Raw genomic sequence first — 27,237 nt, forward strand, 5'->3', positions numbered from 1 at the left:
TTAATTTAAAAAGAATCTGAATTTTTAAACGCTTTTAGTCATGAAATTACTGAGAATGCCCTAAAACTATTTTTGATGGGATCAGGATGGATTTAAGATTAGGATTCTGAAACTGATGCCGTATGTTATTAATCTTGTTTGGTCAATTTGGATGGTTAGTGGGTAAATCATTAGGGTCCAAGCTTAGAGTCCAGCACCAGTGGAGAGCACATAAAAAGTTTCAATAAATGTTCCCATCAATTAGCACACATCTTAAGCTGACAGTATTAACAGCTTTTGGTGTGCAGATAACACTAATACTGTGTCTCGATCAGGGTACAGTAATCCACAGCTTGGCTTCATCCTCTGCTTCCAAGCAACACTGCGGCAGATTCACAAGTACATCGATTTATAGATAATTATGTACAGAACCCGAGAGATGTCTGTTTTGCCTGAAAACACATGAGGGGCAATTTTCTCCTGCTGTGTGCCTGGGGAATACTTATTTCCAAGGTGCAAAGCAAAAAAAAAAAGGGGTGAAGATCTAAGACAACGGATCTCTGCCTCCTTTGTGTTACACTGGGACTTCTGGGCGGATACCCTTAGGTGGGGCAGAATGCTTACGCCTACATCAGGTGCAAACATCAAAACTGCATAGAAATTAAATCACGACAACTCGCTCCACGTTTTCCTGGGTTTCTGCTTGGCGGAAGTTCCAAAGGAAGTTAACCCACAGTAAATAGGTCTTACGGCTTGTGTGCATTCCTGTTCAGCTTTGAGGATCTGAGAAGGGATAGGCAGTAAACAGAGTGAAGCAGAAAACAAGTGTGTTTATCTTTCCCTATATGTGCAGCAAAGGGTATTCGTGGCTGAAGTCTTTTTTGTTGCAGCCAGAAGGTCCGGCAGTTGGCAGTCAATACCACTGAGAGGGTCTCTCAGGCCTGCAGTGACAGTTGACTTTCCTCTCCCATGTCCAGGTGTAAAGTCCCGCTAAGGGCTGGATTTGCAATGGGGAAACTTTGAGCCTATTAAATTGACCTGAACCTGGAAATTAAGAAAGGTTCGGGCTAGGTAAGGCAAAGTGCATTTCTTGTGCACTTCACTTAACTTGGGCCCAGACCGCAGTGGGTGCGGAGGAAAATGAGTGCCATGAAGTTTCCTTTGCGTGTACAGTATTTATATCCTTTATTTTAGTTCCCAAGTTTCTTTCTTAGCCCTCCTCTCCTGAAGAGATTGCCTCATGCTCGAGTACAGTTCCATGGGTTCTTGCAGTCCTCTGGTTCCTGGCTAAAGTGGCCATTCTTCATAAGTGAGTCTGGTAAATAACAACAAGCTTTTCAATCATGAGATTATCATCGCCAAGACTCATTCTGTCTTTATCTGATAACATTCTTTCAGCAGTGGGCATTGGGCAGCGAGGAGGAGCAGGAATCCTAGCTAATTGTTTCCCCTCCCTTGTCCAGGGACACTGAGGTCAAAATGATACTGACTCCACTGCAAGGGACTGAACAGGATACCTTCCTGGTCTATATGAAAATGCATATAACCCGAGCTGTTAGGGGAGCTGTCGACTTCTTTATCATTAATGGAAAATGCAGCAGCCTGTACCTTGGTTTTTACTGTACTGTTGACAGTCATCTGAATCAGTGTTATTACAGACGATTTGTAGAATACTATGATGGCTTTGGGGCACGACAGATCTTTCTGAACATCACAGAAGTAGTTGTCGATGTAAATTTTGAAGCCTTTGATAACTTCTTTTATCTGCTTCACCAGAATGTAAGTGCAATTTCCTTGGAATGTGTAATCAGTTCCATCAAAAGTAAGATAGTGACTGCCTCCCCATCCAGCACAGACACCTGAAATTTCAAAGTCACATTCTGAGTTTCCAGCAAAATGATTTATTTAAGTCAGATGATAGATTGTTAATCAACAAGCACATCATATATCAGTATTTTTTTTCATAAAGAGAAAAGCACTCTTGGTTATACTCATTTGTAAACTCAGGCATAGGCCAGCCCAGACTGATGGAATGAAAGTCACCTCTGTCTGCTGTCTGTATTGGTCATATGTGCAATGCTTTTGGGCAGTATAAAATCCACTTCCCAGCTGGCATGAACCCACACTGCAAAGTATGCCCAAATTTGGCATTAAATTAGCAGTGTCAGTTTGGCGCTGTTGATTGCATTCATGCCTCTGCCTCAGAAGATCATTGATCAGCATTTTAGCAAATAGTTGAGGCTAAGACTCCAGTGCATCATTGAGGGAGTACCAAAATGTCAGAGGTGCTGTCTTTCAGATGAGACATTAAACCGGCATTAATCTGTGGCCCCAGCTGCTTGCTTGGATGTAAAAGATCCCAAAGCACTATTTGGAGAAGAACAGGGAGTTCTTTACAATTCATTCCTCAACCAACACCACCAAAATAGATCAACTGATTATTTAACACATTTTCTGTTTGTGAGACCTTGCTACGTGCAAATTGATTGACATTTTTCTTTACACAACAGTGATTGCACTTAAAAAAGTCATTTGTTGGATGTGACGTGCTTTGTGAGAACCTTTGGATATGATAAGGCTCTATATAAACCTAAGTTCTTTCTTTTGCTTTCTTTCTTTGTCATTCACAGTGGCCATAGGACAGAGGGTATGGGAATGGGAAAATGTTATATTAGTGCAGTAGAAGGTGTGCTTCTAAGGTTGGTATTAAAAAATAATGAAGTGGAGTAGAGAGAGCTTCATCCTCCAAATGCAGGAATCAGTATTGACTTTTTGTATCTAATTCATACATTCACTTTTCTCTGCTTAAAAATTCCAACATTAGTTCGAAGTTTCCAATTAGTTGCCACATTTTGCCACTGACTTGTCCATTTAAATGTGTGCACTCAATCAAATATAATTGCAAATTTGTTTTGGTCAAAATGACTCCAAATATTTGGAATTTTGAAATTGGTAATGAGCATCAAGCTGTGCGATGCTGTTATGAAAAAGGAGTAGAAGAAAATGGGATGTGTGAGTGCGGGCAGGGAATCGGAATAAGAGCAGGATGTGCATCGTGGGGTGTCTTATCTCTGAGCACCTTTTTTGTCGTTCGTTGCTCCACTGTACCCTGCATCCTGCTGTGTGGCACCTCACCAGTAATTTTTGCCCAAGAACTCTACTTCCATGACCTTGACTCTGGTGTTCTCAACCTTGGACATACCCATTGGACATCCTTTTTCCTGGCAGGGGTTGGGGGGGGGAACATTACCCTCTGATTTATTTCCCCCTGCGTCTTCCCTTCTGGTCTCTGACACATCCACCTCCTAAGCAGGGTATCTGGCTCTGCCAGAACTGCATTTGAGCTACCTGCTAGGAGATGCACAAAAGCAGCTTAACATTGATGCTATCCCTGATTTTGGTTGCAAGGCTGTGGGAATTGTTTGGATGCTGCTTTGCACTTCCCCAGAGCTGCATTGCAGAAAAGGCAATCAATGCTGTGGAGCACTGAACCACACAGGGCTGTTTCAATATGCTGCCTCCATCTCTGCATCTTTTATATCACTTTTTAATTTTGGCAATGCAGTTCCTCCTGCAATACTCACAGTCACACTCGTACTGATAGCAACAGCCGGATTGGTCATAAACTTTTTTGGGCTGCAGTCCATTTTGACATGTGATCAGATGAGCACTTGGACATGTCACTGGCACCACAGAAACGGTGTTGTTCCCTGTACAGGTTCCCATTGTGCAATTATCGAGCATCCAGGTTTCATTCATCTATGGTTTGTGGAGAGAAAAGGAAAATCCTTTAATTTTTAAAAACAGGACTTAGGTAACGTAGCATTTATAGACCCCGGAATTCCTGAAGCTGGAGAGGGTGCATGTCCATTTCCGTCTGGGAGGAGCCCAGAATATGGACTCGAACTTGGCAGTACCAGGATTCTGTCCCCATTAGACCAGACCTTTAAATTCCAGCCAGGGAGAGCCCTGTGTTGATCTTTTGTCTGCTCCACCCCATTAAGGGGAGTTCCTGGGATTTCCCTGGGAAATTCCTCCCATTACTCCTTGAAAGGCCTCAGTGGGGCTCACACCAGTTGAGACCTGGCTTACGTCCCTTTGAGGCCTTCTGATGGCCCCAAACCGGAAAGTAAACGATAAGAAAACTAGTAAGAATCATGGAATTGCTGCAGCAAAGAAGGAGGCCAGTCGGCCCATTGAGCCTTGGTTAGCCCTGCAAATTTTTTCCCTTCAAATATTTATTGAATTCCTTTTTGAAAGCCATGATTGAATCTGCCTCCACCACCCATTCAGGCAGTGCTTTCCAGGTCATAACCACTCGCTGTGCAAAAAAGTTTTGCAGATGACACAAAACTTGGAAGGGTAGTAAACAGTGAGGAGGATAGTGATAGACTTCAAGAGGATATAGACAGGCTGGTGGCATGGGCAGACAAGTGGCAGATGAAATTTAACACAGAAAAATGTGAGGTGATACATTTTGGTAGGAAGAATGACGAGAGGCAATATAAACTAGAGGGCACAATTCTAAAAGGGGTAAGGAACAGAGAGATCTGTGGGTACATGTACACAAATCGTTGAAGGTGGCAGGGCAGGTTGAGAAAGCGGTTAAAAAAACATACGGGGATCCTGGGCTTTATAAATAGAGGCATCGGGTGCAAAAGCAAGGCAGTCATGACGCACTTTTATAAAACATTGGTTTGGCCACAACTGGAGTATTGTGTCCAGTTCTGGGCATCACACTTTAGGAAAGATGTGAAGGCCTTAGAGAGAGTGCAGAAGAGATTTATTAGAATGATTCCAGGGATGAGGGACTTTAGGTATCTGGAGAAGCTGGGGTGGTTCTCCTTGGAACAGAGAAGGTTGAGAGGAGTTTTGATAGAGGTAGTCAAAATCATTAAGGGTCTAGACAGAGCAGATAGAGAGAAACTGTTCCCATTGGCAGAAGGGTCAAGATCCAGGAGGACATAGATTTAAGGTGATTGGCTAAAGAACCAAAGGTGATATGAGGAAAAACTTTTTTATACAGCGAGTGGTTAAGATCTGGAATGCACTGCTTGAGGGGGTGGTGGAGGCAGATCATGGCTTTCAAAAGAGAACTGGATAAGTACTTGAAAGGAAAAAAAATTGTTGGGCTATGGGGATAGGGCATGGGAGTGGGACGAGATGCATTGCTCTTGCATAGAACCGGCACGGACTCGATGGGCCGAATGGCCTCCTCCTGTGCTGTAATCTTTCTATGATTCTTTGACAATTTTGAATATTTCCTTAATAGTGAGAAACTAGGAGCTGTGGAGTAGCAAAGGGATTTGGGTGTCCATGTACACAAATCACTGAAAGCTGGTGCACAGGTACAAAAAGTAATCAAAAAGGCTAATGAAATGTTGGCCTTTATCTCAACAAGACTGGAATACAAAGGGAAGGAAGTTATGATTCAGTTGTATACAGCCTTGGTCAGACTCCACCTAGAGCATTGCATTCAGTTTGGGCAGCAAACATCAAAAAAATGTATTGGGATTGGAGGGGGTGTCGTGCAGATTCACCTGAATTATACCTGTGCTTAAAGGGTTAAACAATGAGGACAGGTTGTATGATATTAGCTTGTGTTCCCTTGAGTTTAGAAGAATAAGGGGTGATCTAATCAAGGTATTTATAATGATCAAAGTTTTGATGGGGTAGAGACAGAGAAACTATTTGCTCTGATGGGAGAATCCAGAACAAGTGGCATAATCTTAAGATTAGAGCTAGGCCATTTAGAAGTGAAATCAGGAAGCAATTTTCACACAAAAAGTCGTGGAAGTTTGGAATTCTCTTCCCGCAAAAGGCTGTGGTGCTGGGTCAATTGAAATTTTCAAGATTGAGATCCACAGACTTTTATTGGAGTAAAGGTATCAAGGGAAATGGAGCAAAGGCAAGTAAATGGAGTTGAGGTACAGATCAGTCATGATCTAATTGAATGGTGCAACAGGCTCGAGGGCCGACTCCTGTTCCGATGAAAATGCATAGGCCAGATTTGCCTGTTCCTGTGCCTGGGTGCAGTGGATCGCAGTGCATGGAGGCAAACCAGGGAAGGAGGATCGCACGGCCGCAAGGGAGCCAAGCCGATTTTCCATCCATTTCATCATGCAATGCTCCCTGCCTGATTTTCCACCAAGTACTACACCCATGTGACCCAATACACATAGGGACAGGAATAGGAAAATCTGCCCCTACAAGTTATAGCAAAGCATAATTTGCATTTACAAGATTAGTGTGATGGTATGTTATTGTCATAATAATAAAAATCAAACTACTAAGGGCAGTTAAGTCCTGGAGGCAGCGCAGAGGAGAAACATGAGACACACCTCGAGCATCACAGGACTGAATCGAAGGAACGACTGGGAAAATTTGGACTTTTCAGCCATGACAAGAGATAACTGACAATGGACTTCATAAATAATAAAAGGAACAAATATGGTAAGCCGAGAACACAACTTCAAATTAAACTATGACAATAAGATAAGAAGCATAGGTTAAAAAAAGCAAAAGGTAAGTTCAAGATTAACATCCTGACATTCCTCACGCAGTGACTAATATGTAGAATGTAAAATAAAAACAGAAAATGATGGAAATACTCAGCAGGTTGGGCAGCATCTGAAGAGAGAGAAACAGAGTTAATGTTTCAGATCGATGTTACCTAACCTGAAACGTTAACTCTGTTTCTCTCTCCACAGATGCTGCCTGACCGGCTGAGCTTTTCCAGCATTTTCTGCTTTTATTTCAGATTTCCAGCATCCACAGTATTTTGCTTTTGAATATGTAGAATGTATTTGTGTTGGGTAGGCCCTAATGAAAGTCACAAATTATATCCTACGTGAATGTTGTGGATTATCCCTCCTCATCTCTCTCGACCTGTCTGGAGCCTTTGACATGGCGACCACACCATCCTTCCCCAACACTTCTCCGCCGTCGTCCAGTTGGGTGGGACTGCCCTCGCCTGGTTCCACTCTTACCTGTTCAATCATAGCCAGAAAATCTCCTGCAATGGCTTCTCTTCCCACTCCCGCACCGTTAACTCTGGAGTCGCCCAAGGATCTATCCTTGGCCCCCTCCTATTTCTTATCTACTTGCTGCCTCTCGACGATATCATCTGAAAACACATCGGGTTCCACACGTACACTGATGACATCCAGCTCTACCTCACTACCTCGCTCTATCTCGACCACTTCACTGCCTCCGTGTTGTCAGGCTGCTTGAAGAGCCAAAATTTCCAACAATTAAACATTGGGAAGACCAAAGCCATTGTCTTAGGCTCTCACAACAAACTTTATTCCCTACCCACTGATTCCAACCCCCTCATTGGCCATTGTCTCAGGCTGAACCAGACTGTTCACAACCTCATCATCCTATCTGACCCTGAGCTGGGCTAAGCTTCCAATCCCATATCCTATCCAACACCAAGGCCGCCTACTTCCACCTCCATAAAATCTCCCGTTTCCACCTCCAGACTCAACTATTCCAATGCTCTCCTGGCCGGCCTCCCATCTTCCACCCTCCATAAATTTAAGCTCATCCAAAACTATGCTGCCCATATCCTAACTCGCTGAAAGTCCCGTTCACCCATCACCCCTGTGCTCACTGACCTGCATTGGATCCGGTCCATCGACATTTTGATTTAGGTTTTTTTAATCTTTGTGTTCTCTTGTGTTCTCCTTGTGTCCCTCCAGGTCCTCGCCACCCCACCCCCCTGCCCCCCCCCCAGCTATTTCTGTAACCTCCTCCATCCCTATATCCCTCTGATTACTTTGTGTTCCTCCAATTCTGGTCTCTTGTGCATCCCTCGCTTCCTTCAACCCACCATTGGCGCCCATAACTTCAGCCGTCTAGGCCATAATCTATGGAATTCCCTCCCCAAACCTCTCCGCCTCTCCACTTCGCTCTCCTCCTTTAAGGTGCTCCTTATAACCTATGTCTCACCTGTCCGAACGTCTCCTTCTTTGGCTTAGTGTTAATTTTTGTCTGATAACTCTCCTGTGAAGTGCCTTGGGACGTTTTACTCAGTTAAAAGCGCTATATAAATGCAAGTTGTTGTAGTGGTGGAAAGACACAGAGAATCCTCTCCAAAATGTTGAATGCTGTGTTGCAAAGTCTATACTTTTTTCCTGGGCGATAAGGAAGGATGGCTAATTGATTTTCCTCATCTGCATATTGCTGGGGAACATGGAGTAGTGGAGCTGGTTAGGACAATGCTGAGGGGTGTATGGAAAATTGTGTAGGAAAGGAGTGACTTGGGACCACTGAGATCTAGATTAGCTGAAATTTATGAAACATAGAATATAAGAGCAAGAGTAGGCCATTCGGCCCTTCGGGCCTGCTCCGCCATTCAAAATGATCATGGCTGATCGTCGAACTCAGTACCCTGTTCCCGCCTTTTCCCAATATCCCTTGATCCCTTTAGCATTAAGAAATATATCTATCTCCTTCTTGAATGCATCGAATTACTTGGCCTCCACTGCCTTCTGTGGTAGAGAATTCCACAGGTTCACCACCCTCTGAGTGAAGAAATTTCTCCTCATCTCGGTTCTAAATGGCATACCCTGTATCCTAAGACTATGACCCCTCCTTTTTTAATTAGTGGGGTTACATTTGCCACCCTCCAATCTGTAGGAACTGTTCCAGGAGTCCATCGAATTTTGGAAGATGATCACCAATGCATTCACTATTTCCAGGGCCACTTCCTTTAGTACTCTGGGATGTGGATTATCAGGCCCTGGGGATTTGTCATCCTTCAGCCCCATTAATTTCCCTATCACTATTTTTTTACGAATACCAGTTTCCTTAAGTTCCTCCCTCTCACTAGACCATTGGTTCCCTAACATTTCTGGGAGGTCATTTGCGTCCTCCTTTGTGAAGACAGAACCAAAGTATGTGTTTAATTGTTCTGCCATATCTTTGTTCCCCATTATAATCTTCCCCATTTCTGACTGTAAGGGACCTACATTTGTCTTCACTAATCTTTTTCTCTTGACATATTTATGGAAGCTTTTACAGTCAGTTTTTATGTTCCTTGCTCGTTTACTCTCATACTCTATTTTTCCCCTCTTTATCAATCTCTTTGTTCGCCTTTGCTGAACATCCTCCCTGCATCTCGTCTGTCTCGTCCTGTTAGAATTTTATATGTTTCGATGAGATCACCTCACATTCTTCTAAACTCCAGAGAATATAGGCCTAGTCGACCCAATCTCTCCTCATACGTCAGTCCTGCCATCCCAGGAATCAGTCTGGTAAATCTTTGTTGCACTCCCTCCATGGCAAGGACATCCTTCCTCAGATAAGGAGACCAAAACTGCACACAATACTCCAGATGTGGTCTCACCAAGGCCCTGTATAACTGCAGTAAGACATCCCTGCTCCTGTACTCAAATCCTCTTGCAATGAAGGCCAACATACCATTCGCCTTCCTAACTGCTTGCTGCACCTGAATGCTCGCTTTCAGCGACTGGTGTACAAGGACACCCAGGTCTCGTTGCACCTCCCCTTTTCCCAATCTATCACCATTCAGATAATAATCTGCCTTTCTGTTTTTACAACCAAAGTGGATAACCTCACATTTATCCACATGATACCGCATCTGCCATGTTCTTGCCCACTCACCCAACTTGTCTAAATCACATTGGAGCCTCTTTGCATCCTCCTCACAGCTCACATTCCACCCCAGCTTTGTGTCATCTGCAAACTTGGAAATGATACATTTGATCCAAATCATTGATATATATTGTGAATAGCTGGGGCCCAAGCACTGATCCCTGCGGTACCCCACTAGTCACTGCCTGCCACCTGGAAAAAGACCTGTTTATTCCGACACTCTGTCTCCTGTCTGTCAACCAATTCTCTATCCATGCCAGTATATTCCCCCAAACCCATGTGCTTTAATTTTGCACACTAACCTCTTGTGTGGGACCTTATCAAAAGTCTTCTGAAAATCCAAGTACACCACATCCACTGGTTCTCCCCTATCTATTCGACTAGTACATCCTCAAAAAACTCCAGTAGATTTGTTTGGCGTGATTTCCCTTCCATAAACTCATGCTGACTTTGTCCAATCCCATTAAATCCTTCCAAGTGTTCTGTTATCACATCTTTCAAAATAGACTCTCGCATTTTCGCCACGACTGATGTTAGGCTAACTGGTCTGTAATTCCCTGTTTTTTCTCTCCCTCCTTTTTTAATTAGTGGGGTTACATTTGCCACCCTCCAATTTGTAGGAACTGTTCCAGGAGTCTATCGAATTTTGGAAGATGATCACCAATGCATTCACTATTTCCAGGGCCACTTCCTTTAGTACTCTGGGATATAGATTATCAGGCCCTGGGGATTTGTCAGCCTTTAGCCCCATTAATTTCCCTAGCACTATTTTTTTATTAATACTAGTTTCCTTCAGTTCCTCCATCTCACTAGACCCTTGGTTCCCTAACATTTCTGGCAGGTTATTTGTGTCCTCCTTTGTGAAGACAGAACCAAAGTATGTGTTTAACTGTTCTGCCATTTCTTCGTTCCCCATTATAATTTCCCCCATTTCTGACTGTAAGGGATCTACATTTGTCTTCACTAACCTTTTTCTCTTGACATATTTATAGAAGCTTATACAGTCAGTTTTTATGTTCCCTGCTAGTTTACTCTCATACTCTATTTTTCCCCTCTTAATCAAACTCTTTGTCCTCCTTTGCTGAATTCTGAACTGCTCCCAATCCTCAGGCTTGCCGCTTTTTCTGGCAATTTCATATGTCTCTTCTTTGAATCTAATACTATCCTTAATTTCTTCTGTAAGCCACGGATAAGCCACCTTTCCTGTTTTATTTTTGCGCTAGACAGGAATGAATAATTGTTGTAATTCCTGCACACGTTCTTTAAATATTAGCCATTGCCTATCCACCATCATCCCTTTTAGTAAAGTTCCCCAATCTATCATCGCCAACTCACACCTCATACTTTCGTAATTTCCTTTATTTAGATTCAGGACCCTTGTTTCGGATTCAACTACTTCACTCTCCATCTTAATGAGGAATTCTATCATGTTATGGTCGCTCTTCCCTTAGGGACCCCGCACAACAAGATTGTTAATTGATCCTTTCTCATTGCACAATACCCAGTTTAGGATCGCCTGTTCTCTCGTTGGTTCCTCAACATATTGGTCTGGAAAACCATCATGTACACACTCCAGAAATTCCTCCCCCGCAGTATTATTGCTAATTTGGTTTGACCAATCTATATGTAGATTAAAATCACCCATGATTATAGTTGTACCCTTCTTACATGCGTCTCTAATTTCCTGTTTAATGCCCTCCCCTACATCTCCACTGCTGTTTGGGAACCTACGGACAACTCTCACCAACATTTTCTGCCCCTTGGTGTTTCTTAGCTCCACCCGTACAGATTCCACATCGTGATTTTCCGAGCCAATATCCTTCCTCACTATTGCATTGATTTCCTCCTTTACTAACAAAGCTACCCCACCTCCTTTCCCTTTTTGCCTGTCCTTCCCAAATATTGAATACCCCTGGATGTTCAGTTCCCATCCTTGGTCACTTGCAGCCATGTGTCCGTAATCGCGACTATATCATAACCGTTAATATCTATCTGCGCTGTTAATTCATCTAGCTTATTGTGAATGCTCCGTGCATTAAGACAGAATGCCTTTCGACTTGTCTTTTTAAGACTGCTCGTCTTCTTGGTTTCATTTTGCACTATGGCCCTATTTGTTTTTTGCCTTTGTTTTCTCTGCCTTCCACTATTGCTTCTTCCCTTTCTGTCTTTTGTTTCTATCCTTGTTTCCCCCTCCTCTGTCTCCCTGCTCAGGTTCCCATCCCCGCCATTCTAGTTTAAACCTTCCCCAACAGCACTAGCAAACACCCCCGCGAGGACATCGGTCCCGGTCCTGCTCGGGTGAAACCCGTCCCGCTTGTACAGTTCCCACCTTCCCCAGAACCGGTCCCAATTTCCCAGGAATCTAAATCCCTCCCTCCTCCACCATCCCTGCAGCCACTCATTCATCTGGTCTATTCTCCTGTTCCTATACTCACTAGCACGTGGCACTAGTAGTAATCCTGAGATCACTACCTTTGAGGTCCTGCTTTTTAATTTATCTCCCAACTGCTAAATTCACCTTGCAGGACCTCATTCCTTTTTTCACCTATGTCGTTGGTACCGATATGGACCACGACTACTGGCTGTTCACCCTCCCTCTCCAGAATGCCCTGCAGCCGCTCCGTGACATCCTTGACCCCAGCACCAGGGAGGCAACATACCATCCTGGAGTCATGTTTGCAGCCGCAGAAACGCCTATCTGTTCCCCTTACAATTGAATCCCCAAATGAAGGGGAAGGGGAAGAGTGTCGAGTAACGTGATTGATTATTAAGGTGATGAAGGTGCAGAGAAGGATGGATAAGGGTTTCAGAAGCAATAGAAATACCAATTGGGATAACAGAAAATACAGGACTGGAAAAGGCTCTGCAGTCCATAGAGCTACTCCTAAAAACTAATATTCCTCAAACAACTACGGACTCAAATATCTATCCAATTTTCCTGTGCATTTTTCCACAATACATTTGCTAAGGCATGATGTATATAGATTATATATAGGCCATTATAACTGTCATGACCATTTACTCACGGCTCTTGGAGGGTGGAGGGCTGAGCAACCTTCTGGTGGTGCTGTTGTTGGTGTGGATGTCTGTGTGGTTGGTAGAGAGAATGTGGTGCTTTCACATGGTTCCATGTGCTTCACAATTTTACAGTTATTAGAACAGAATGCATAAAAACACCAGCCTGCTTTGTCTGTGGAATTGTATACCACCTCCCCTGGAAAGAAATGCAAATGGAAATCTTGAAAAAGGCAACAACAGTAAATTTTGAATTGTTACATTAATTCACTATTCAGTTAAAAGATACATTGTCACATGTTGCATTTTACATGTTGCATTAATGGATTTTAGGTTGCAGGTTTGCTCCCAGAATTTCACAAACAGCAAGTTGCAAATTTCACCTCTGCTGTCTGTGAAGTGCTTCTCTCCCCACCTTGAGAAGAGAGAGAAGATTGGCAGTACAGTAACTGGGGCCAATAGTGGACCTTCCCGAGATGTCATCATGTGAGAAAGTAGGTACAGAGGTTGAACAGACTGCCTTCCTGGGTCAGAAAGTGTGGACAGTGGAGTGTGAAATGTAAAGAAGTGATAAAAATAAAAGCTACAAAAATAAAACAATTCATGAACAGAAAACAGATTCACATTAATTCCAAAATAATTTGCTGATACACCCAGTGTTGGCTTCAGAAGTTAAATGTTCAAGAACTTCTCTCTTTGGAGATGGAGTAACTCCAGATCAGCTACAGGAGGATTTATTTCACCCAGCACAATACAGCCTCAATGGATATTAGTAGCCCAAAAGAAGACAATACTGGGAAAGATGGCTTAAATCTGGTACTTAAAATATGCAAATTTTATAGGGTGAAAAACTCGCGATAGCTCTACAAAGCTCTGTCTCTCCTATTTATAATTTCGACATAAATAGCGCTGTTTAACTCTAACATACCTGGAGGGTTTTAATAACTGATACACTTAACAGGTGAGCTCCCTTTGACATTCAATGACATTACCGTCGCTAAATCCAAGGGTATACGATATTTCGGAAGGACAGGCAAAAAGGAAAAGGAGGTGGGGTGGATTGTTCGTAAAGGATGGAATCAGAGCAATAGTGAGAAAGGATATTGGCTCAGAAAATCAAGATGTAGAATCAGTCTGGGTGGAGTTAAGAAGCACCAAGGGCCAGAAAACACTGATGGGAGTTGTCTATAGGCCTCCAAACAGTAGTGGTAATGTAGGGGATGGCATCAAACAGGAAATTAGAGATGCATGTAACAAGAGTACTACAGTAATCCTGGGTGACTTTAATCTACATATAGACTGGCCAAACCAAATTAGCAATAATACAGTGGAGTGTGTATGAGATGGTTTTTTAGACCAGTACATTGAGGAGCCAACCAGGGAACAGGCCATCCTAGATTGGGTATTGTGCAATGAGAAGGGGTTAATTAATAATCTTGTTGTGCGTGGTCCTTTCGGGAAGAGTGACCATAACATGATAGAATTCTTCATTAAGATGGAAAGTGAAGTAGTCCAATCCGAACCTAGGGTCCTAAATCTAAACAAAGGAAACTACGAAGGTATGAGGAGTGAGTTGGCTATGATAGATTGGGAAGCTTCATTAAAAGGCATGATGGTGGATAGGCAATGGCTAACATTTAAGGAACGAATGCATGAATTGCAACAATTATATATTCCTTTCTGGTGCAAAAACACAAAAGGAACAGTGGCCCAACCATGGCTAACAAAAGAAATTAAGGATAGTATTAGATCCAAAAAGGAGTCATATAAAGTTGACAGAAAAAGTAGCAAGCCTGAGGATTGGGAGCAGTTTCGAATTCAGCAAAGAAGGACCAAGAGATTGATTAAGGGGGGAGAGATAGAGTATGAGAATAAACTTGCAAGGAACATAAAAGTGGACTGTAAAAACTTCTACTTCTAAAAGTAAGTTGAAAGAAAAAGATTAGTGATTACAGTCAGAAACGGGAGAATTTATAATGGGGAACAGAGAAATGGCAGAGCAATTAAACAAATACTTTGGTTCTGTCTTCACGGAAGAGGACACAAATAACTTCTTAGAAATGCTAGGGAACCAAGGGACTAGTGAGAAGGAGGAATTAAAGGAAATTAGTATTAATGAAAAAATAGTGCTGGAGAAATTAATGGAACTGAAAGCCGATAAATCCCAGGGCCTGATAATCTACATCCCAGAGTACTAAAAGAGGTCGCCATGGAAATAGTGGATGCATTAGTTGTCATCTTCCAAAATTTTATAGATTATGGAACAGTTCCTGCAGATTGGAGGGTGGCAAATATAACCCCACTAATTAAAACAGGAGGGAGAGAGAAAACAGGGAACTACAGACCGGTTAACTAACATCAGTAGTCGGGAAAATGCGAGAGTCTATTATAAAGGATGTGATAACAGGACATTTAGAAAATATCAACGAGATTAGACAAAGTCAACATGGATTTATGAAAGGGAAATCATGTTTGACAAACCTACTGGAGTTTTTTGAGGATGTAACTGATAGAATAGATAACGGAGAACCAGTGGATGTGGTGTATTTGGATTTTCAGAAGGCCTTTGATAAAGTCCCACATAAGAGGTTAGTGTGTAAAATTAAAACACATGGGATTGGGGGTAATATACTGGCATGGATTGAAAATTGGTTAACAGACAGGAAACAGGGAGTAGGAATAAATGGGTCTTTTTCAGGGTGGCAGGCAGTGACTAGTGGGGTACCGCAGGGATCGGTGCTTGGGCCCCAGCTATTCACAATATATATCAGTGATTTGGATGAGGGAACTAAATGTAATATTTCCAAGTTTGCAGACGACACAAAACTAGATGGGATTGTGAGTTGTGAGGAGGGTGCAAAGAGGCTTCAAGGCGATTTAGACAAGTTGAGAGAGTGGATAAATACATAGCAGATGAAGTATAATCTGGATAAATGTGAAGTTATCCACTTCAGAAGGAAAAACAGAAAGGCAGAGTATTATTTAAATGGTGATAGATTGGGGAATGTTGATGTACAAAGGGACCTGGGTGTCCTTGTACACCAGTCACTGAAAGCAAACATGCAAGTGCAGCAAGCAGTTAGGAAGGCAAATGGTATGTTGGCCTTCATTGCAAGAGGATTTGAGTATAGGAGCAAGGATGTCTTACTGCAGTTATACAGGGCCTTGGTGAGACCAAACCTGGAGTATTGTGACCAGTTTTGGTTTCCTTCCCTAAGAAAGGATATACTTGCCATAGAGGGAGTGCAGCGAAGGTTCACCAGACTGATTCCTGGGATGGCAGGACTGTCGTATGAGGAGAGATTGGGTCGACTCGGCCTGTATTCACTCGAGTTTAGAAGAATGAGAGGGGATCTCATTGAAACGTATAAAATTTTAACAGGGCTAGACAGACTGGATGCAGGGAGGATGTTTCCCCTGGCTGGGGGGGGGTCCAGAACGAGGGGTCACACTCTCAGGATACGGGGTCCGACATTTAGGACTGAGATGAGGAGAAATTTCTTCGACCACAGAAGGCTGTGGAGGCCCAGTCACAGTATATTTTTAAGAAGGAGCTAGACAGATTTCTAGACACAAAAGGCATCAAGGGGTATGGGGAGAGAGCGGGAATATGGTATTGAGATAGAGGATCAGCCATGATCATATTGAATGGCGGAGCAGGCTCGAAGGGCCGAATGGCCTACTCCTGCTCCTATTTTCTATGTTTCTATCCCCTACCATCAACATCCTGGCCATCACTATTGACCAGAAATTCCACTGGAGCTGCCATATAAATGCCATGGCTACGAGAGCAGGTCAGAGGCTGGGTATTCTGCAGCAGGTGGCTCACCTCCTGACTCCCCAAAGCCTTTCCACCACCTAAAGGCTGCACTTTCCACTTGCCTGGATGAGTGCAGCTCCAACAACACTCAAGAAGCTCAACACCATCCAGGACAAAGCAGCCCGCTTGATTGGCACCCCATCCACCACCCTAAACATTCACTCCCTTCACCACCGGCGCACTGTGACTGCAGTGTGTACCATCCACAGGATGCACTGCAGCAACTCGCCAAGGCTTCGTCGACAGCAACTCCCAAACCCGCGACCTCTACCACCTAGAAGGACAAGAGCAGCAGGTACACGGGAACAACACCACCTGCACGTTCCCCTCCAAGTCACACACCATCCCGACTTGGAAATATATCGCCGTTCCTTCATCGTCGCTGGGTCAAAATCCTGGAACTCCCTAACAGCATTGTGGGAGGACCTTCACCACACGGACTGCAGTGGTTCAAGAAGGCGGCTCACCACCACCTTCTCAAGGGCAATTAGGAATGGGCAATAAATGCTGGCCTCGCCAGCGACGCCCACATCCCATGAATGAATAAAAAAAAGGCATGTGTTGGAGCATCTCCACTTTTCTGGATGGGTTTAGCTGCAACAACACTCAAGAAGCTTGACACCATCCAGGACAAAGCAGCCTGCTTGATCAGCAGCCCATCCACCACCTTTCACATCCTTTTGATTGGGTTTCTGCCTCCTTTAGATTGCAGACAAAGGAATGTCCGAGGTGGCCAATAAACATTGGCCCGCTTGTACTGGCAGTAATAATTTCGAGACCATGCAGACTTTCTTTTGAGTTGTGTGCTCTCAGTTTTCCTCAACGTACAAGTTTCAAATCCCACCTGTGTTGACAAGTGGTCCTCCTTAAATTGCCCCACCATACTGTGGATTTCCATTGAAGTTACAGGAGCAACTCTTGCATAGATCTCAAGACATAGCGTGAAAATGTGAGATGTCAGGACAACGCAGCAGGTGACTGACATACTGGGTAAATGGTGTGGTACAGAGGAACCATAAAAAGAAAACATAAAAATAAGCAAAAAGCAGAATAATTCAGCGGCCCAGACTGAAACTGATGTCATCCTTGTACAATCAAAATAATTTCTCTGCCCAGTCGAACACATGGAGAGGTTGAATGTCACAACAAGCTACAGCTGTTTGTGTGAGGTGAGTGAATGAAGCAGAGGGCTGAAGATGCTGAATGTTGTCTAATTTACAAAATGTGTTCTGAAGAGGTGAGCCCCTGATTTCGAGTGCAGTGTGGGGGTGCAGGGCTGGCGGGAAGGGCACGTGACAGTGCCGGCGTGAGTCTTGGCCCATTTTAACTCCCAGGCAACATTATCACATCGGAGGATGGACTCCTGCCCAAACCAGGTGGGAATCACTCAGTGGCCGGCGGACAGGAGTGGGATTTTGAGCAGTGGGAGGCCGCTGCCGGGGACATAATGTATTGTTGGCCGGCACTAAGGTAAGTGGTCGGGTGAGGTCCGGAGGGGATCACGGTCAGGGGAAGGGGAGGGAAATCCAGGGCAGGAGAGGCCCAAGGTTTCTGTGTGAGGCCTGGAGGAGTACGCTCTTCCTGGTCCATAAGGAAACCTTCAAAAAAATTAAAAATTCAAACTTTCCTGGGCATCTTCTGGCCATGCTACTGCTTGCCGCCAGATTTCATTGGCAGGTCTGGCACTGTGCGCGACCCGGGGTCAAAACTAAGTCCAAGTCCGAATAATGTCATCGCACCATGACTTTTACATTTTAATGAAGCCCCGACCTGCCTGTCGCGGATTCCTTTCCTGACACCAAAATCAGCACCGTTAAAATGGTGGCTGGCGTGAACACATCAGGAACACGGCGGGAATCAGCCGACCGCCATTTTAACCAACTGCCTCCCTCACTCCCGCAGGAACAGCAGGGTTAAAGTCAGCCCAGTTTTCTTTTTGATGCAGCGGATTTTTAAAAAATGTGTTCTTGTGGATGATGCATTGATTGTTTGTCCTTGAGATGGTGGTGCTGGGCCTTCTCCTTGAAATGCTGCAGTACTTGAGGTGACAGTGTGCCCACAAATGTGTTATGCAATGAATTCTGTATTTTGATCTAGCGATGATGAAGGAGCTATGGTGTTTTTCTATGTCAAGCTGGTGTGTGAATTGGAGGGGAGCTTGGTGATGATGGTATTCCCACGAAATTGCTGATCTTGTCCTTCCCAGTGGTAAATGTCACGTGTTGGGATGTGCTGTCAATGCAAGCTTGGAAAATTGCTGCAGTGCATCCTGTAGACAGTACAAACTGCAGCCGCAGTGTCCTGGCGATGAGGAAGGTGGATATCGGGCCAGACTTTACTGTGAGCTGTTCATTAGACTTGCATTTGCCCATAGACTTTCCACAAGCTTTTTGCACAGCAAGTTCCTGTCAGTGGGAGATAGAAACAGTGCAGTGCCCTCCACAGAGCATCTGGGAACTGTGTGAACAGGGCAAGCAACCGTGTATCAATTAACCAATCTGATTGAAGAATCGTTAATGAGCAATGCAGAGTCTGAACCAGGAAGTATAAGTTAGAAGAGTGAATTCAATGTCAAATCAGGTACAGAAAGCGAAAGAAAGAGAGGGAAAGAAAGATTGGATGAAGAGAGAGATAAAAGAAAGGGAAAGAAAAAGAAAAAAAAAATAACATTTTAAAAATAATCTCCAACAACAATTAAAAGCTGAAGGAATGAGACTCCACACTTGTAAAAGTTAATTTTCCATACCAGAGAGGTTGTTTGGCAGTAATGAAGACTTACCACACTGTTAAAAAGGATACTTAGACTGGAATGGACAAGCCCTAACTTTATGTGGTGAGTTTAGTCCTTATCTACCACTTCAGTACAGGAATTTCACGCCATTCAATACATTTGAATGGGGAACCAGATGCCGAGATGCCGTTTTTGCGCAACTTATGGCGGAATGGCACATCTTGGACAGCAAGTTGACAGCCCAAGCCTGGATATGGTCCAGGTCCTGCTGTAAGCTTGACTGGGCTGTTCTGTAATCGGCGGAGTACTGAACGGAGCTGAACAGTCTAGAATCATCATCAAATGGTCCCAATCTTGACATAATGACAAATGATGAATCAGCTGATTGGGTCAAGGATACTGTCCTGAGGATCTCTGGCATTGATATCCTGGGCTGTGATGATTGGCCTCTGACAACCATGACCATCTCATGCATCTTCCAGGAGGCTTTTCTCATTGACCTCAGTTTTCCTGAGGCTCTTTGATGTCAAAGGCAGCTACTCTCACTTCTCTTTTGGCATTCAGCTCTTGTGTTCCTGTCTAGGTAAAGGCTGTGATGAGGCTGAGCTGTTCTGAGTGAAACAAAATTAGTGCAGGTGTGCAGGCTATTGTTTAGTAGGTGTCACTTGATTAGTTCTTCCATCGCTATGTTGATGATAGGAAGGAGGCAGCTGGGTTAATAATTGGCCAGGTTAGATTTTTCCTGCTTTTTTATGGATAGGACATACCTGGGCAATTTTCCATATCGTTGGGCAGATGCCTGCAAAATAGTTGTAATGGGATAACTTGGCTAAACTGTGTAAACGATTTGATGTCGCAAAAATGTAACTACTACCACTTACCAGGCGACAGTATTTGCCCATTTACTGTGCAGCAAAGGATAGTTGTTGTTGGTGAGGAAGGTGCTGCTGTTATTTCACTTTGTTCTGATGTGGTTTCAGTGGTTGTTGTAGTTGTTGTGCTTAATGTAGTGCTTGGAGTTGTTGTTACCGTGCTAGTCTTCAATGGTGTTGTCTCAGCAGTAGTTGTAGCAGTGACAGAGACTGTTTTAGTTGGAATAGAAGTTGTGGGGGTGACTGTTGTTGGTGAAGGAGTAGTTGATGTTATTTCACTTTGTGCTGAGGCAGTTTCAGTGGTTGTTGCAGTTGTTGTGCTCAGTGTAGTGTTTGGAGTTGTTGTTGCCTTGCTAGTCTTCACTGAAGCTGTTCCAGTAGACGTTGGTTTACTGGGATTACTAAACCAGTTAATAGTAAAAGTTACACTGGTGACACTTGTTGGTGAGGGAGTAGTTGATGTTTGACTTTGTTCTAACGTAGTTTCAGTTGAAGCAGCAATTGAAGTGGTTGAGGTCGTTGTTGGAGCAGTGAGAGAGACTGTTTTAGTTGGAATAGAAGTTGTGGAGTTAACTGTTGTGGGAGAGGAATCGGTTGATGTGGTTTCATTTTGTTCTGAGATGGTTCCAGTGGTTGTTGCAGTTGTTGTGCTCAGGATAGTGTTTGGAGTTGTTGTTGCCTTTCTCGTCTTCAATAGTGCTGTCTCAGAAGTAGTTGTATCAGTGATAGAGGTTGGTTTACCGGGATTAGTAAACCAGTTCATAGTAAACGTTACTCCAGTGCCTCTTGTTGGTGAGGGAATAGTCGATGTTGTTTGGCTTTGTTCTGATGTAGTTTCAGTGGTTGTTGTAGTTGTTGTGCTCAGTGTCTTGTTTGGAGTTGTTCTTTCCTTTCTAGTCTTCAATGATGTTGTCTCAGCAGTAGTTGCAGAAGTGACAGAGACTGTTTCATTTGGAATAGAAGTTGTTGCGGTGAGTGTTTTTGTTGGTGAGGGAGTAGTCGATGTTGTTTGGCTTCGGTCTGATGTAGTTTCAGTTGTGGCAGCAGTTGTTGTGCTCAGTATTCTCTTTGGAGTTGTTGTTGCCTTGCTGGTCTTCAATGATTCTGTCTCAGTAGTAGTTGTATCAGTGACAGAGGTTGGTTTACTGGGATTAGTAAACCAGTTAATAGTAAACGGTACTCTGGTGCCACTTGTTGGTGAGGGAGTAGTCGATGTTGTTTGGCTTTGTTCTGGTGTAGTTTTAGTTGCGGCAGCATTTGAAGTGGTTGAGGTTGTTGTTCGAGCAGTGAGAGAGACTGTTTTAGTTGGAATAGTAGTTGTGGGGGTGACTGTTGGTTGTGAGGGAGTAGTCGATGTTGTTTGGGTTTGTTCTGATGTAGTTTCAGTGGTTGTTGCAGTTGTTGTGCTGAGTGTAGTTGGAGTTGAATTTTCCGTGCTGGTTTTCAATGATGTTGTCTCAGTTGTAGTTATAGAAGTGACAGAAACTCTTTCAGTTGGTATCGACATCCTGGCGGTGACTGATTTTGTTGCTGAGGGAATAGTTGATGTTTGACTTTGTTCTGAAGTAGTTTCTGTTGCAGCAGCATTTGAAGTGGTTGAGATCATTGTTGGAGCAGTGAAAGAGACTGTTTTAGTTGGAATAACAGTTCTGGAGGTACGTGTAGTGGGAGAGGAAGTGGTTGATGTGGTTCCATTTTGTTCTGGGATAGTTTCAGTGGTTGTTGCAGTTGTTGTGCTCAATATAGTGTTTGGAGTTGCTGTTATTGTGCTAGTCTTCAATGATTCTGTCTCAGTAGTAATTGTATCAGTGACATAGGTTGGTTTACTGGGATTAGTAAACCAGTTAATAGTAAACGTTACTCTGGTGCCGCTTGTTGGTGAGGGAGTAGTCAATGTTGTTTGGCTTTGTTCTGATGTAGTTTCAGTCGCAGAAGCATTTGAAGTGGTTGAGGTCGTTGTTGGAGCAGTGAGAGAGACTGTTTTAGTTGGAATGTTAGTTCTGGAGGTACGTGTTGTGGGAGAGGAAGTGGTTGATGTGGTTTCATTTTGTTCTGAGATAGTTTCAATTGTTGTTGCAGTTGTGCTCAGTGTTGTAGTTGTAGTTGTTGTTGTCTTGCTTGTCTTCACTGATTCTGTCTCAGTGATAGTTGTATCAGTGACAGAGGTTGGTTTACTGGGATGAGTAAACCAGTTCATAGTAAACGTTACTCCAGTGCCTCTTGTTGGTGAGGGAGTAGTCGATGTTGTTTGGCTTTGTTCTGATGGAGTTTCAGTGGTTGTTGTAGTTGTTGTGCTCAGTGTCTTGTTTGGAGTTGTTCTTTCCTTTCTAGTCTTCAATGATGTTGTCTCAGCAGTAGTTGCAGAAGTGACAGAGACTGTTTCATTTGGAATAGAAGTTGTTGCGGTGAGTGTTTTTGTTGGTGAGGGAGTAGTCGATGTTGTTTGGCTTCGGTCTGATGTAGTTTCAGTTGTGGCAGCAGTTGTTGTGCTCAGTATTCTCTTTGGAGTTGTTGTTGCCTTGCTGGTCTTCAATGATTCTGTCTCAGTGGTAGTTATATCAGTAACAGAGGTTGGTTTACCGGGATTAGTAAACCAGTTAACAGAAAACGTTACTCCAGTGCCTCTTGTTGGTGAGGAAGTAGTCGATGTTGTTTGACTTTGTTCTGATGTAGTTTCAGTGGTTGTTGCAGTTGTTGTGCTTAGTATAGTTGGAGTTGAATTTTCCGTGCTAGTTTTCAATGATGTTGTCTCAGTTGTAGTTATAGAAGTGACAGAGACTGTTTCAGTTGGTATGGACGTCATGCCGGTGAGTGTTTTGGTTGGTGAGGAAGTAGCCAATGTTGTTTGGCTTTGTTCTGAAGTAGTTTCAGTTGAAATGGCAGCATTTGAAGTGGTTGAGGTCGTTGTTGGAGCAGTGAGAGAGACTGTTTTAGTTGGAATAGAAGTTGTGGATGTAACCATTGTGGGAGAGGAAGTGGTTGATGTGGTTTCATTTTGTTCTGAGCTAGTTTCAGTGTTTGTTGTAGTTGTTGTGCTCAGTATAGTGTTTGGATTTGCTGTTATTGCGCTTGTCTTCACTGATGTTGTCTCAGCAGTAGTTGTATCAGTGATAGAGGTTGGTTTACCGGGATTAGTAAACCAGTTCATAGTAAACGGTACTCCAGTGCCTCTTGTTGGTGAGGAAGTAGTCGATGTTGTTTGACTTTGTTCTGATGTAGTTTCAGTTGTTGTTGCAGTTGTTGTGCTCAGTGTAGTTGGAGTTGAATTTTCCGTGCTAGTCTTCAATGATGTTGTCTCAGTTGTAGTTATAGAAGTGACAGAGACTGTTTCAGTTGGTATGGATGTTGTGGCGGTGACTGATTTCGTTGGTGAGGGAGTAGTTGATGTTTGGCCTTGTTCTGATGCAGTTTTAGTTGCGGCAGCATTTGAAGTGGTTGAGGTCATTTTTGGAGCAGTGAAAGAGACTGTTTTAGTTGGAATAGTAGTTGTGGGGGTGACTGTTGGTTGTGAGGGAGTAGTCGATGTTGTTTGACTTTGTTCTGATGTAGTTTCAGTGGTTGTTGTAGTTGTTGTGCTCAGTGTCGTGTTTGGAGTTGTTCTTTCCTTTCTAGTCTTCAATGATGTTGTCTCAGCAGTAGTTGCAGAAGTGACAGAGACTGTTTCATTTGGAATAGAAGTTGTGGCGGTGAGTGTTTTTGTTGGTGAGGGAGCAGTCGATGATGTTTGGCTTTGTTCTGATGTAGTTTCAGTCACGGGAGCAATTGAAGTGGTTGAGGTCATTGTTGGAGCGGTAAGAGAGACTGTTTTAGTTGGAATAATAGTTGTTGGGGTAACTGTTGTGGGAGAGGAATTGGTTGATGTGGTTTCATTTTGTTCTGAGCTAGTTTCAGTAATTTTTGCAGTTGTTGTGCTCAGTATAGTGTTTGGAGTTGTTGTTTCTGTACTTGTTTGCACTGATGTTGTCTCAGTAGTAGTTGTATCAGTGATAGAGGTTGGTTTACTGGGATTAGTAAACCAGTTAATAGTAAACGGTACTCTGGTGCCTCTTGTTGGTGAGGGAGAAGTCGATGTTGTTTGACTTTGTTCTGATGTAGTTTCAATTGCAGAAGCAATTGAAGTGGTTGAGGTCATTTTTGGAGCAGTGAGAGAGACTGTTTTAGTTGGAATAGTAGTTGTGGGGGTGACTGTTGGTTGTGAGGGAGTAGTCGATGTTGTTTGGCTTTTTTCTGAGATAGTTTCAGTGGTACTTGCAGTTGTTGTGCTCAGTGTCGTGTTTGGAGTTGTTGTTGCCTTGCTGGTCTTCACTGATTCTGCCTCAGCAGTAGTTTTATCAGTAATAGAGGTTGGTTTACTGGGATTGGTAAACCAGTGAATAGTAAACGTTTCTCTGGTGCCACTTGTTGGTGAGGGAGCAGCTGGTGTTGTTTGGCTTCGTTCTGACTGAACTTCAGTGGTTGTTGCAGTTGTTGTGCTCAGTATAGTGCTTGGAGTTGTTGTTACTGTGCTAGTCTTCAATGGTGTTGTCTCAGCAGTAGTTGTAGCAGTGACAGAGACTGTTTTAGTTGGAATAGTAGTTGTGGAGGAGACTGTTGTTGGTGAGAAAGTAGTTGATGTTGTTTGGCTTTGTTCTGATGTAGTTTCAGTGGTTGTTGCAGTTGTTGTGCTCAGTGTGATGGATGGAGTTGTTGCTGCCTTGCTAGTCTCAAGAGTAGTTGTAGCAGTGAGAGAGACTGTTTCAGTTGAACTAGAAGTTGTGACGGTGACTGCTGTTGTTGGTGAGGAAGAAGTCAGTGTTATTTTACTTTGTTTTGTTGTACTTTCAGTTGTGGTAGAAATTGAAGTGCTAGATGTCGTGGTTGCAATTGTTGTTTCGAAGGCTAGTGTTGTACTGGGGACTGTGGACGTCTTAGGAGTGCATGGGTAGACTTTTCTGCTTATTGTTCCATTCACACCGCATGTTGCTTTGATGCACCCTCCAATGCCATCCATCGTGTGGTAGATAACGTCACCTTCATGGAAGGTTTTACCATCATAAACGCAGGTGCACTCTGAGAAGGAAAAATAATAACAATGACATCAACAATATTCGATCAAATAACTTATTTAGAAAAGAATTAAATATCTAAGAAGAGTACATGATGTAGAATGAACCTACCTGATTTGTCATAGATGCAATGTGCTTCGCTGTTTATACACTTGCTAAAAAAATTAACACAGTATATCAGTGACTCATTTTCACTTTCCTTGGAGTACATTAGTTTAATAACATACAATAAATCAACAACAACAACTTGCATTAGTATAGCACCTTTAACGTAGTAAAACGTCCCAAGATGCTTCACAGGAGCAATGATCAAACAAAATTTGACACTGAGCCACATAAGCAGGTATTAGGACAGGTAACCAAAAGCTTGGTCAAAGAGATGGGTTTTAAGAAGCATCTTAAAGGAAGAAAGAGAGGTAGAGAGACGGAGAGGTGAAATCACATCCCACCACCACAGAGAAACCACCTGCTCGGTGACATCACGTCCCACCGTCACAGAGAAACCACCTGCTCGGTGACATCACGTCCCACCGTCACAGAGAAACCACCTGCTCGGTGACATCACGTCCCACCGTCACAGAATAAACCACCTGCTCGGTGATATCACGTCCCACCGTCACAGAGAAACCACCTGCTCGGTGACATCACGTCCCACCGTCACAGAGAAACCACCTGCTCGGTGACATCACGTCCCACCGTCACAGAATAAACCACCTGCTCGGTGACATCACGTCCCACCGTCACAGAGAAACCACCTGCTCGGTGACATCACGTCCCACCACCACAGAGAAACCACCTGCTCGGTGACATCACGTCCCACCGTCACAGAGAAACCAACTGCTCGGTGACATCACGTCCCACCGTCACAGAGAAACCACCTGCTCAGTGACATCACATCCAACCGTCACAGAGAAACCACCTGCTCGGTGACATCACATCCCACCGTCACAGAGAAACCACCTGCTCGGTGACATCACGTCCCACCGTCACAGAGAAACCACCTGCTCGGTGACATCACATCCCACCACCACAGAGAAACCACCTGCTCGGTGACATCACATCCCACCGCCACAGAATAAACCACCTGCTCGGTGACATCACATCCCACCGCCACAGAGAAACCACCTGCTCGGTGACATCACGTCCCACCGTCACAGAATAAACCACCTGCTCGGTGACATCACGTCCCACCGTCACAGAGAAACCACCTGCTCGGTGACATCACGTCCCACCGTCACAGAGAAACCACCTGCTCGGTGACATCACATCCCACCGTCACAGAGAAACCACCTGCTCGGTGACATCACGTCCCACCGTCACAGAGAAACCACCTGCTCGGTGACATCACATCCCACCGTCACAGAGAAACCACCTGCTCGGTGACATCACATCCCACCGTCACAGGGAAACAACCTGCTCGGTGACATCACGTCCCACCGTCACAGAGAAACCACCTGCTCGGTGACATCACATCCCACCGTCACAGAGAAACCACCTGCTCGGTGACATCACATCCCACCGTCACAGAGAAACCACCTGCTCGGTGACATCACGTCCCACCGTCACAGAGAAACCACCTGCTCGGTGACATCACATCCCACCGTCACAGAGAAACCACCTGCTCGGTGACATCACATCCCACCGTCACAGAGAAACCACCTGCTCGGTGACATCACGTCCCACCGTCACAGAATAAACCACCTGCTCGGTGACATCACGTCCCATCGCCACAGAGAAACCACCTGCTCGGTGACATCACATCCCACCGTCACAGAGAAACCACCTGCTCGGTGACATCACATCCCACCGCCACAGAGAAACCACCTGCTCGGTGACATCACATCCCACCGTCACAGAATAAACCACCTGCTCGGTGACATCACGTCCCACCGCCACAGAATAAACTACCTGCTCGGTGACATCACATCCCACCGTCACAGAATAAACCACCTGCTCGGTGACATCACGTCCCACCGTCACAGAGAAACCACCTGCTCGATGACATCACGTCCCACCGTCACAGAGAAACCACCTGCTCGGTGACATCACATCCCACCGCCACAGAGAAACCACCTGCTCGGTGACATCACATCCCACCGTCACAGAGAAACCACCTGCTCGGTGACATCACATCCCACCGTCACAGAGAAACCA

At 44.2% G+C, this 27,237-nt stretch overlaps 1 protein-coding gene across 1 annotated transcript; it reads right to left on the reverse strand.

Moving 5' to 3' along the window:
* Nucleotides 1-645: 645 nt before the first annotated feature.
* On the reverse strand, nucleotides 646-25,294 carry LOC137307994 (mucin-2-like). The gene is made up of 4 exons (XM_067976964.1): nucleotides 25,195-25,294; nucleotides 20,048-25,087; nucleotides 1,588-1,838; nucleotides 646-762 (listed from the first exon to the last, which is right to left on the reverse strand). The coding sequence occupies exons 1-4, from the start codon at nucleotides 25,292-25,294 to the stop codon at nucleotides 646-648; spliced, it is 5,508 nt and encodes a 1,835-aa protein (XP_067833065.1).
* Nucleotides 25,295-27,237: the final 1,943 nt, after the last annotated feature.

Source organism: Heptranchias perlo, unplaced genomic scaffold (genome assembly GCF_035084215.1).
Source record: "Heptranchias perlo isolate sHepPer1 unplaced genomic scaffold, sHepPer1.hap1 HAP1_SCAFFOLD_117, whole genome shotgun sequence".
Taxonomy (NCBI): Eukaryota; Metazoa; Chordata; class Chondrichthyes; order Hexanchiformes; family Hexanchidae; genus Heptranchias; species Heptranchias perlo.

Excerpts from the sequence above, each read along its gene's own strand:
- LOC137307994 (XM_067976964.1), bottom strand. The coding sequence starts at position 25,294 with ATGTACTCCAAGGAAAGTGAAAATGAGTCACTGATATACTGTGTTAAT. Across the intron at positions 25,088-25,194 it reads TTGCATCTATGACAAATCAG|AGTGCACCTGCGTTTATGAT; the intron begins GTAGGTTCATTC and ends TTTCCTTCTCAG. Across the intron at positions 1,839-20,047 it reads TGGGCAAATACTGTCGCCTG|GTGTCTGTGCTGGATGGGGA; the intron begins GTAAGTGGTAGT and ends TTGAAATTTCAG.